This window comes from Notolabrus celidotus, chromosome 18, assembly GCF_009762535.1.
Source record: "Notolabrus celidotus isolate fNotCel1 chromosome 18, fNotCel1.pri, whole genome shotgun sequence".
Taxonomy (NCBI): Eukaryota; Metazoa; Chordata; class Actinopteri; order Labriformes; family Labridae; genus Notolabrus; species Notolabrus celidotus.
In genome coordinates, this window is record NC_048289.1 from 22449588 (window position 1) to 22462258 (window position 12671).

General features: G+C 39.0%; 1 protein-coding gene across 1 annotated transcript in view; it reads left to right on the forward strand.

The window, feature by feature from the left end:
- dock1 (dedicator of cytokinesis 1) overlaps positions 1-12671 on the forward strand; it is a 303695-nt gene that overhangs the window by 84776 nt on the left and 206248 nt on the right. Inside the window, exons 20-23 of the mRNA XM_034707590.1 lie at positions 393-482; positions 2696-2796; positions 2911-3039; positions 7514-7622. Coding sequence (XP_034563481.1) covers positions 393-482; positions 2696-2796; positions 2911-3039; positions 7514-7622 — 429 coding nt within the window. The remainder of the gene's footprint in view (positions 1-392; positions 483-2695; positions 2797-2910; positions 3040-7513; positions 7623-12671) is intronic.

Consider the following 12671-nt stretch of genomic DNA (forward strand, 5'->3'; position numbering starts at 1 on the left):
ATCTGACCTGAGAATGTACAAAATAATTCGCTTTATTGAGATATACTGTATTTTTCAGCACATACTGTTGGTGTTTGCTGTGCTGCTGACTCTTCTTCCCACTCTGGGTGAACAATTGTGTGAACATCCTACTGAGATCCTCACTTGGTTTGACAGTTGACATGTGCTTTTTTTGTTTCTTTTGCTTTTGCAGGATAAATCTCATTTTGTTGTTGGATTTTTTTTATGTGTGGTTGTTCTTTACGTGACGAAAAAATACTTATAAGAAGAAAAATGTTGGTCAATTTGACTCAGTTTGAATTTAAAATGCAATGAAAGCAGTTGTCCCATGTTTGAACTCTGACCCAGACTTCCCCTATCAATATTAACATGTTATGTCTCTGTTATTCCAGTTCCTTCAAGACACTCTGGATGCTCTCTTCAACATCATGATGGAGAACTCTGACAGTAACACCTTTGACACGTTGGTGTTCGACGCCTTGGTAAGAAAACAAAAGCAACACTTTCTAAAAGTTCATACAAGCGTTTTTTGTTTTTTTTTAGCTGTGTGAACATTAATAACTAAAAACATTCATAGCTTGGTTTATCATGTAAAGTCTCAGACCTCAAACATGTCCTTAAAACAGCAAGGGTTATTGATTGCTTTCTTTTTGTATCTGATGAGCTCAAAGGCAAGTAGCACGAGAAATTGTGCATAATTTGTCCCTGCTTTCTGCTCAATCTCAAGTTCCAATTCGAAAAGCATATCAACTGAAGCACACAACCCTCTTTGCCTAGCAAAGGGTAGATATGTTTAGTGCCAGGAAGTGTTTAAAAGCATGCAGGTACACACTTCATTTCCCAACAGGAATGTTGATTGTGAGCCAGGGGTAAGCCTCAGAGGGAAATGCATCAACACCTCTGTAAACACATCATTGCAGGGCTGTCCACAAGAATTTGGGCACATGGGGTTACCTTAATTTGAGTGAAAGCAAAGACTTGAATTTAAAATTTAGGGATACAAATTTCTGTACTCATGCTCTTCATTAATTAAGATTCAATCAATCAATCAAGCTTTATTTATATTTGTATTTATTATTTTATTTAAATGTATTTAACCAGGAAAACCACATTGAGATTAAGAATCTCTTTTACAAGTGTGTCCTGGCCAAGAGCGGCAGCAGCATGTACCAACAAAGTTTCAGACAAACAACACAGAATTCTAAAAGATGACAACATATCATGAATTTCAGAACAAAAGTCATCAGTCAAACAATCCACAATCTATATAGCAGCTTTTTTTAAAAAACATTTTTATTAGACTCAGCCAACACAACACAAAAACAACAATGCAACCAATTTGACGCAAAGGCTGATCTCATGCACAAATATTTCATTAAAAAAAGAGTCCATGGTCCAAAAGTAAAAATAAATAAATGAAAAATAATAAAAACATACTAAAAAGGAATATATAAATACTGTACATGCAAAAAAAAATAAAAAAAGGTAAAATAATAAATCTTTTTTTTTTTGAATAATAATTAGAATAATAATATCATTTATACAATAAACTTTAAAGAAAAATAAATACGTAAAAATGAATAATGATAATAATGTGATATAGAGCAAAAATCAGTCCATCAGAAAGTCAACCAAGAAGAAATGAAGCAACAGGTGCCCACCCCGAGTAATTATCTGATGATCTACCAAATTTGGATGCCATCAAAATATCAGAATATATAGCACCTTTCATACAAATCAGATGCGATTCAAAGTGCTTTACAGTGATTGAATCAAGAAAAAAATAATAATAAATGAATAAAATAATGGATTATGAAGTAGAGACAAATGCACACTAACCATGATCAAATATATTTAATTTAAACAATTAAAAGTAAAAAAAAAAGTTAATGCATCAAAGTAATGATAAGAATATATAAAAAGTTAAAATGAATAAATAAAAAAAGGATAAGGATACAATTGTAGATAAAGGCACTCAAAATATCAAGAAAACAGACAAATAATAAAAACTAGTAGTTGAAATAAATAAATCATCAAAATCAATATAACACGATTAATAAAGTTTATAAGTAAACAGAATCGGGTGAACTTACAACCTTGTCATTTTTCATCCTATAGGCTGGATTACAGAGACAAACTGATGTCAGTGTCAGTGTTCAAATATCGTGTTGTTTGTAAATACACTCTCAGCCTGTCTTCTTCATATGGAGGTGGAAACGCCCTGCATCTTATGTGATTTAGGATCTGCATGAATCTACATGAATTTTGTATCAGCGGGGAAGCGTTTTCATTAATGTTGTTTGAGTAACGCTAAAGGACTCGATTCCTCCAGCAGACGAGAGGAAGGCGAGAGAAATCAGACTGCTCTGATTTGTATTAGATAATTTAAGTCTTTATGGCAACTAAGTTGACAAAGTATTCAACCGTAGCCTTCGCCTAACAGCATGCGGTTCATCTCCAAAGCGCAGTTTCCTCTTTCTGCAAAGGAGGGAGAAATTGTGTTGTCGGCTGTCCTAGATTATCTGCAGGCTGGAGAATTGAGAGAAAATGGGCTTTCTGCTCAAATGCAATCTTGGTTAATTTCCCAATCTATTTCAGCATATTGAGTTAGACAGGCAGTTTTTTTTCCTTTTTTTCTCCCCACAATGAGCCTTGCGGTTTACATTTTAATGGACATGTCTTTGTTCTCTGACAGGTGTTCATAATTGGGCTCATAGCGGACAGGAAGTTCCAGCACTTTAACCCTGTCCTGGAGACCTACATTCGAAAGCATTTCAGCGCCACGCTGGCGTACACGTGAGTTCATTAACCTCCTACACAAAAGAACCAAAGACATTTAATAAAAAAATTCATCCTGATTTATTTTTTATAAGAAGATTTTTCAGACTATTTATTTGGTTGTGTTTGCAGGAAGCTGACCACAGTGCTGAAGAACTACGTGGAGCATGCCGAGAAGCTGACAGAGCAGCTACTGAAGGCCATGAAGGCGCTGGAGTACATCTTCAAGTTCATCGTCCGCTCCAGAGTCCTTTTCAATCAGTATGTCCAGATGCACACATGAAATCAATATATCATCATAAATAGAGGGATATGTAACACACTGTGTGTGTGACTGCACTGTAGATTAGAAGTGAACATTGCCTGTAGCATAAATATATATAAGACCAGTGTTTAAGTACCTGCAGTCTTCCTCATGTCCAGCAGGGGGACTCCAGTGGTTGCAAAATTAAGTCAGATGCTCATTTTGTAGATGAAGAGTCAATTTGAGTCAAACAGACAATACAGCAGAGTATTCCTTAAGGCAGGGGTTCTCAAAGTGGGGGGCGGGGCACCCTGGGGGGTCGCGAGACACTAAAGGGGGGTCGTCTTCCAGAATGTTAAAAAAAAATACAATTGTTAAGTAATTTGAAATAGCCTATTTTACCCATTATTGTAAAAATATTGACAAACATCATATTTAAATTTGAAATAAAACCTTGCAAATAAAAAACTAATTATGCCCAAATTCCACCAGAACCGTGTCTGGTACGTCTCCGATCTGTCACAGCACTGGATCTGATAGGTTTCTATCCTTGTCAATGTGTTAACTTCCGCTGGATCCAATCGGTTGCGTTCTGGCTCTGTATCAGATCCAGCAGGTCCAAGCCCGCTGTATCACACACGCCAGACTTCTATTTCTGCTGGATGCCGAAGCACAACACATCAATCTCAACGGAGCAGATCGAGTGGGAAAACCTTGGTCACATGACTCCAGCTGTCCGGCGGTTCTGCTCTGTGCTTCGTTCTGAAAACAAAGCTGGTGGGTTTTGACGGACAAGAGAGCACGGAGCCGGACTGTAGTGGATCGGAGACGGACCTGACACATATCTGGTGGAAGTCCTGCTTTAGTTTTCTGCTTTTCTTTGTTGTCAGATGACTCCTGAGGGTAGGGTTGGTTAACAGTTAATGAAAAAGGGACACTACATCCATGTCTTACTTACAGCCTATGTAGCACACTTAACATTAGCATTGTGCATTGGAAAGAGCAGGACTTTTAGCTTGTGTGCGCTAACTCCTTGAATATATATTTATACTCATGATGTCTGTACAGGGAAAACGGCGGCTAAATTACAGGTGACAAAATGAGTGTTGCAGGCATCTCACTGCTATCAGTATCATACGGAAGTGTCACAAAGTAGTTCTAAAAAGTGTTAAGTACACACAGATGATTATATTTCAAACAGGCACTCCTCATACTTTTTGGAAGCGTTGTGTTTTGATTTTCCTAATGAAGTCGAATCAGGTAAATGGATCTGTTCTCCGAGTGAGGTAAAGTCCTCGTCTGTATTTTTAATTGCCTGTGAGGATACAGAAGTGGTGATAATGTTGTAGAGCCACAGAATGAAGCTGTGGGCGGCTGAGGGGCTGATGTATGATCCCGGTCTAATTGAGTGTGCAGAGTTTGATTGGTTTTCTATCCGATGTCTAGAGGACACGCTGTCCTTTACCTCTTCTGTGAGACCACAGCGTTGCTCTCACTTGTAGAACTGTACATGTTGAATAAATGACAGTATGAGCTGTCGGCTTACTTAGCTGATGCCACGAAACAAGAGCAAAATTACAGTCTTTCTCTGATCTTTGTCTGGAGAATGTTTGAAAAATGAAAACCACACCTGAGTTGTACATTTAGCACATGTGCAGACTGACATGCTCCTTTGTGGCAGGTGTGGTCAACCACCTGAAATGTTTGATTTGAAAAGAATATCCTCTATAGTCTTTAAAGATCCTGAATCAGATTTCTGAATTTTAAAGACAAAGATTGTCTTAAAGCACTTTGAGACATGTCCGACTATTTGATCAAATCTACACCATCCAGTTAGCTTTGTTTGATTTTTTATCATCCTCGTTCATGGATTTGTTTGTTCTTGCAACAGTGGGCGGGTTTGAAAGCATACGCAATACGCTGCCATATAGTGCCATGAATAGAAAAGAGAAAGAGAAGAGGATGAGATATTTGGAGGTCAAGGAAGTTTGGCTTGAAAGTAAAAATATGTGAGAGGCTTATCGGGAAAAAACTGTGATTATGAGGCAACTTTCAAGCATGCAAGAAAAGCTTTTACATTTGGAATATATGGGTTAATATCGCACACCAAAAAAATTGCTGCATAAATTGTATTATAAAAAGGTAAATGGTATTAATTTAAGAGCCCCACCCATCATCCAATCACCCACCAGCTCACAGACTGACTAGATTTACGCCATCCTTAAAATATCAGTGCATTTCAAAATGTTAATTTAACAAGCTTCATTTGCAAGAAAAAAGTAATTTAGTTACTTTGTTTGAGATGAATACAAATAAAATCAATTCTGTGTAACAAATAAGTCATTAACATTTCAACATGAGATGTTTTCCCTCAACAACAAAAAAAATCAACTTGAAATAAATTAAATTACAAGAAGCAGCCACACCTCTGTTCAGACACTTCAACAACAGCATCTTTAATCTGAAATAACTCAGTAAATCATCTCCCACCACCACCATCACAACCAGCAGCCTGCCCCGCCCCTTTGATTTGATTTATTTAATTAACAGCGACAATGTGCGATGACATTAATCATTCAGACAAAGGAGAATGAAAAGATGGTTGCACCAGATTTAAGGAGCTGCTTCTTTCCGTCTGTAGTCCCACATGAAAGTGATGCAAGTCATACAAAGAAAAAAGCCACTTAACAAGAGGACATGAAGAAGAAGCAGGAAATACATTAGAGAGGAGAGTTAGTGTATCCTGCTCTGAACTATATGTATAAGATCAGACAGAAAGTAATACAGTAGATACATGTTTTAAAATCATGTGATGTGTGAGGAGCATGTTTTAATGTGTCTGGCACAGTGAACAGGAGCAGGAGGAGCACAGCTAGCATAACATTGAACTCACCCCTACGGGCAACTTAGAGTGACCAAGTAACCACGAGAGCATGTTTTTGGACTGTGGGAGGAAGCCAGAGTACTCGGAGAGAATCATTGCATGCACAGTGAGAACATGCAAACTCCACACAGAAAAGCACCTGCCCAACTGGGGACTCAAACCAAGAACCTTCTCACTGTGAGGCAACAGCGCTACCCACTGCACCCCCGTGCAGCCCGATTTTACAGTCCAAACTTTCTTTTTAAAATACATAAATTGCTTCCTCCAACTCATAGAAAACACTAAAACTTTGAACCTTGAATGAATCGTCCATCTGTGTTTTGTTGTCCTTAAAGCATCTGCCTTGGTCGGTTGCCAGAAATATCTTTTTTTTTGTTCCTGTCGCTGACTTTGACTCACAGATTGAAACTCTAAACTCTAATGTTTCCTTTTGTGGAAGTGGTTCAGGCAGCTCTAAATGAAAGGTGCCATGGCTACACGAGCGTGTGTTCAGCTTTTCATCCCGGGCCAGTGGAACATTTCTACGAAACGGCAGAGGCCTTCTAATCACACAGCCCCCCCCCCCCCCCTCCCTCTTCCTCCTGTGATTTGAAGCAGCTTGTGGCCATCCTGAGCTCACTCTGCTCCTCGTTGCTGCAGGTGAGAAGCGGCTTTAAGTAATTGTTGTCGCGGGAGCCCTGAGATGGATGCCTCTAATCCCACGATTCCTGTAAGCCCTCTAGAGTGACTATCCCGGATCGTGTAATACCCGCAGCCCCGTGGAAGATTGTGGCGCCACATAAAACCCGGCTCTCTGGAAGAAAGCGTGTGAAATCTGATCCAGTGGGAGCAATCTGAACACTTTACCCCTCTCAGATGGGCCTCCCTTTGCTTCGCTGTGTGTTTTCAAACATTCAAATTGAAATCCTGATTTGTGTTTTCTCAAATATGAAATGTTGACACACTTAATTGCTTCGCAGCGAGTACAACATGGCTCATTTACAGTTTGTACTCAGTTTGTGGAGATTTATGGGCTCTGCAAGTGGGATAAAATGCATTTGCATATTTGGGAGGATTATGGAGGAAGTCCTGCTTTGTGTTCTGATGCACTTTGAAATCGGGAAAGTTTTTTGGGCAATTGTTGTGCGATAATTGGCTTTTAGTATTTACAGTCGCTGGGGCAGCTTTTGCTCCACATAACTCAGCTAGCAGAAGCCACATTAGTAAAACTAGGACCCAGGCAGATTAGAAAGCAGAGTCACTGAACCCTTTCTGCTTCCTTCCTCGTATAAGTTCCTACAAGAGCCGTCCATTTGCATAGATCATTAATTTTTCTGATTTTTGTTCTGGCATGACAGCAGGCAGGTGCTTCAGGGTCTTGTTGTGTTGTTTTAAATGCTAATCTGGCTGGCAGCAAGAGTGATGTCTGCTTCTGATCCAATAATATCTGTACTGATAAAACACACACAGGCCACTCCGCTGGCTGCTTTTAATCATTTAAAAAGGGAAAAATCATCAAACTCTTGTCATTTCCGCTGCAGACGGAAATGCTGTTTACACAGGGATGAAACACAACAACAGCCTTGTGATCATCTGCCAATGTAACGCTGCACTTCATCTCCTCGCAGGCTGTACGAGAACAAAGGAGAGGCCGACTTCGTGGAGTCCTTGAGGAACCTTTTCACTTCCTTTAACGACATGATGAACAGTAACTCGGAGAACACTGGCATGGTGAAGGTAGGTTGACGATCAAACCAGACCAACAGCCTCAGTTTCCGAGAAACATGTGCTGCAGCGTGAAAAGTAAATAACTTCTGCTGTGTGAAGAGTAAACAAATCTGCTGTGATTTTTCTTTGGATGAGATGCTCTCTCACTGTAGATGCATGTGTCTTTTTAGAGCTGAACTAATGCAGTATACATGAAAGGTTTCCTAAAGTATGTTTTCAGCACCTTTGCGCAGATTTTCCTGACCTGTCTTTTTCTTTTCTATACATGTGACCTTGTTCGGGCTGCACATAAAATCAAATTTTTAAATAAGAAACCTTAGAAGGGATGTTAAATGGACAGAGCTTAACTTCATTGGAACTCCTAATAATCACTGCCTTGAAGACATTTGTGTTAGAGGGACTGCATATAAAGATGGACAACACATCCCACAAAAGTGATGCCAAAATATCCCTACATTTTGCACTGGTGATGCAAGAGCCTTGGAATTGACATCAAACACCTCCTGCTACCCAAAACACACATTTAATGTAACCCTTAAAACAGCCGAGATTCCTCAAGTAGGTACAGCCAGCAGCAGAACAGATGCTTGTGACCGTTTGAGGTTCCTCGTCATGGAAAGCTTAATGGCTCTAAAAGTGTTGGACCCTTTTTGAATAAATGAATCAGACTTTATCTGATAAAAAAAACGAACACTTTTTTCATACAACGAAATGTAGCACAAAGATCTCTCCATAGACCGAAAATCAGAAACAATCAGAACCCAGTGTCATATGTAGCATTGAATAACTTCTTATACTACTCTTCTTAAAGAAATTAATATTTGAAAGCAAATCAGCATGATAAGTATTTATAAAGGCGGAAACTATGTTTAAGAAAAAATTATTTGTCTTTTATCTCTTCCCTGTCACGCAGAAACCTTGTATCTCAATCTTTCCTTCTTTCCAAGAAGTAAAAAACCATAGACTGTATAAAATATGGACGTCACGCATCTCTTTCTGAAGGGCTGTTTTGAGGCCAAGCGGCGGCGGCAGCCATATCACTGCTGTCCAGCGATTGTGACGTAAAGAGGCGGGCTTTGAGCCTCCTAGCCAACAGCTACAGTGTTCCCACCTGTTTATCAAGTCAGCTGTGCCTCTCATTGGAGGACTCGTAATCTCAATATCTTAGAAATTGCTGCGTTAGAAAAATATTCACCCCCCGTACAGTATGTGCCGATCGATAAATGAGCTATCCAGACTACAAGGGTCTTTTGTGCCAGGCTGTAAACATGTTTATTTCTGCTGTAAAGATCATCCTCGATGAACTGCAGTTTTTAACACTTCCGCATTGGACTCATATTTTTAGACCGGAGGTTGCCGCTTGAAAAAAAAACCTATTACTACACATTAAATGAGATTGAACCACAAGTTTTGTTAAATACTTTTCATCTGTTCAATTTCAGAATGCCCATTCACACTAAAAAAATGACATCAATAGCGTTGATTAATGCAAAATAATTAAAATTATGTAATATGGAGATACAAGGTTTCTGCCCGACATCGACGACTTGTATTATGATTTTGAAGTTTGACCCGTTTCCCATCTGTTAACATGGAGGAGTCATTAAGGGGAGCTCTAAAGGTTTTGGCTTCACTTTTTGGGAAGTGTCATGTCGTTCACTTTTTCATACTATAACAAAAGTTTCAATATCTCATACCTACACTCTGTCTTACTACACTTTACATGAATTGAAGCCCTCTGGCCACTAAGGCTGCAGTCAGACTGTGAAAACAGAGCAGTAGTAACTGTAGTGAATCACCTGCTTTAAGCCCAGTATTACATAATAACATCAGAAAGATTTCTCTGATATTAACACATCATATTCTCAAATACGAGTCGTGTCACCTTTAGTTACTGTACATCCGTGTATCATCTGAATGCTATGCAATAAAACTGGAATTTGCTAAAAAAAATTGCCTAGCTTAGCATTAAGATTAAACATAATTGGTAGAAAAATAATCAGAAAAGTCACTTTGAAATTAACTTATTTACACATAGAATCTTAATGATTGCATTTGTATTAGCAGAGAATGTGTAAAAAGTTGTGTTCTTGAGGATTATTCCTGAGCCCAAAATGAGTCCAGCTCAAACAAGGCAATTGTAAGTTATTTTGATGATTCCTGTCATCACCTGCACCCAGTTATAAAGAGTGACAATGCTGTGCACAGGGAATATGCTCTTGTAGGAGTACTTATAATTGTATAAATGGATTTTGTAACTCCACACATGCTAAGCTAATTGCTTTTTTCCTGACACACTTCTACGTAAACATCCAAAAGTGACACCATAGAGAAGTCTGGTACACCTTTTAATTCACAAAAGAGGAAAAAAAGTGTTATATATATGGACAGTTATCCATAAACACAATGTGAGGACTTGAACTTTACAGTTCAGCATTGTGAATACTTCATGTACAGGTATAAAGAGAGAGCTTGAGTCCTCGGCAGGGGATCATTTGTTTCTTTGTCACCAGGGAGTCTCAGGCACTTCAGATTGAATTTAAATGCTCTTCAAGGTGACATACTGTATTTATTATTCATAGGCTAGGAGGAGGGATGTATTATTAGTCAGTCAAAAGAGCTGTTATGTAAAACCTTTTGTGTGCAGCCCAAACATCTTAAGTCTTTCCGGCATCTCCATATTATGTATGTTTGTTCTTTGTCGTTTTCTCTTGTCTGTCTGTTACTCTGCATGTGTTTTTCCTCTCTCGTTTTTCCTTGACTGTCCTGTGGTCTGCGGCTCCTCTGGCCTTCTGCTCTTTAGCTGCTCCTCAAGGTATTTATTTCTACCTCCTCCTTAATCTCTCATGTGTTTTTTCCATCCTTTTGTCCTTGACCCCAAACTTACTTTTGAAACAAACACCAGTGTATTTTTTAGTATTTTGTGCACTCATAGGTTGCCACATGTGCACACACACGCTCACATGCACCCACCTTTGCTTCCAGAGATAACATAATCACAGTGTACATGCACCTTGGCACACCTACAGTAGATCCATGTGCACGCTCAACCATAAGAGAGGCTCAGGAGTCAATTAGGAGTCAGCTGCTGTGTAATTGGGTGAGATATTAGCTTTACTGTCAGTAAATTAAAAACTGATCTAGAGGAACGGGCAGGAAAGCGAGGAATACAGGCTTCTTCCCCAGTCCGCCCTCACTGGGAGAGATGTGGCAGGTGTAGGCTAATGAGCAGCCCCATCATACCTTGAGTCATAATAAACATCTGGGCATGCCTGCAGGTGAACACCAAAGCTTTTTCTAGTGAGTTTAAAGCAAATCAGTATTCCATTCAAATAACTAGATAACTTGATTAATCTATGGGCAACTGCTTTGGAGCAGCTTGTACATAACAACATAATTAAATACTATGATGTACAGACAACAATAGATTATACATACATGAGAAAAAACTGATGCATGAATAGAATAACTGAATAAAACAATGGAAGGATCAGTCTTGAGAAACGTTTAAAAATTCTATAATGAAGTATAAAATCTAAAGAGCATTTAGTGATCTAATTTCAAAGGGGTAAACACAAGAAGGTGAAACATAACGATGCCCTGATGGCACCAGAGAATTTAACTTAAAAGTTCCCATACAGAAGAAGCTAGAATACTTTTTGAATGATCTGCTGCACACAAAAGGAATTAAGATGTGTGTTTCAAACCAATGATCTTAGAACAGATTTGAACAACATTAGGGATGCTCCAAAGCGACTAATCTTTTACTCCCTCGAACGGAAATTCCAATTCCATCAAACTAACTAGTCTAAAGTTCATTATTTTCTATGGAGGGCCACTCGACAAGCCTGTTAGGGTTTTTTTGGCTCTTCCTGCACATAACATTTAAGGGGTTAATTTTATTATGGAATTGTATCTGTTATATCTTGGCGCATGTTATTGAACATGCACATGAACATTATATGTGCAATAAATATTTAAAATACATAAATAACTAGTGTAAAGGTAAGAAAACACTCAGAAATCTACCAAATGTGTTCTAAGCGGCCCACATACAGAGGCTATAGTCCTCGTTGCAGGGGTCGCAGGTTCCATTCCCGACTGGTCGACCATTTCCTGCATGTCTTCCCCCGCTCTCTACTCCCCACATTTCCTGTCTCTCTTCACTGTCCTATCAAATAAAGGAAAAAAGCCCCAAAAAGTATAAAAAAAATTCAAATAAAAAAAAAGAAATCAGCCAAATAGGCACAATTTATTTAACATGGCTTAAAACAGAATCACTGCAGGTTAGCAATGTAAAACCGGTTTGGCGAGTGTGGTTACAGCTAGCAGAGCTAGCACCACCAGCCTTCAATCCCTCTTATAGGTTAATTTCCAGATGCAGAACCTGTGCTGGTTACCTATTGCTCCAGTTGAATGGTTTAATACCAGTGTTATGCCCCGGACCTGTGGGTCTAACAATTATCCAACACATGAAGCCATATAAACCACAAAACACCTTTTAACACATAACATAACAGATTTAATATAAAAACACATAAGGATTAAACAATTCAACGAAGTTGAAACTAAACAATACTGTAACAGCACACAACACAACACAAACACAACAAAAGAACACAGGAATCCCAACAAGGAGAGGCAGACGGGCAGCAGTCCCCAACTCAAATGCCTCTCCTTGACTGCAGGCAACTGTGGTCTTTTAAAGGCCCACAGCCAGGTGAACCTCATTGCCTCAATCAGGAGGCACTTGCAGAGAAGGTGACAGAGGGGGAGGGACACAGAACAAAACATACAGCCGTAACATCCCCACCCTTAAAACAATGAATAAATGATTTGTAATACAATCAAATCACAAAGTGAACTCAAATACATTTATTCGTTGAATAAGCTCAGTGTGCAATATTGAATGCAATTACAAATATAAGGGGTACTTACCAGGCTGTATGTCTGGCCTTAAACTTGTCACAGCACATGTTCAACTTTTCTACATCAAAATACTGCCATCTGTCATCTGTGCTTGTTTACATCCGGGTAGTAGAGCATTATGTTGGGCTG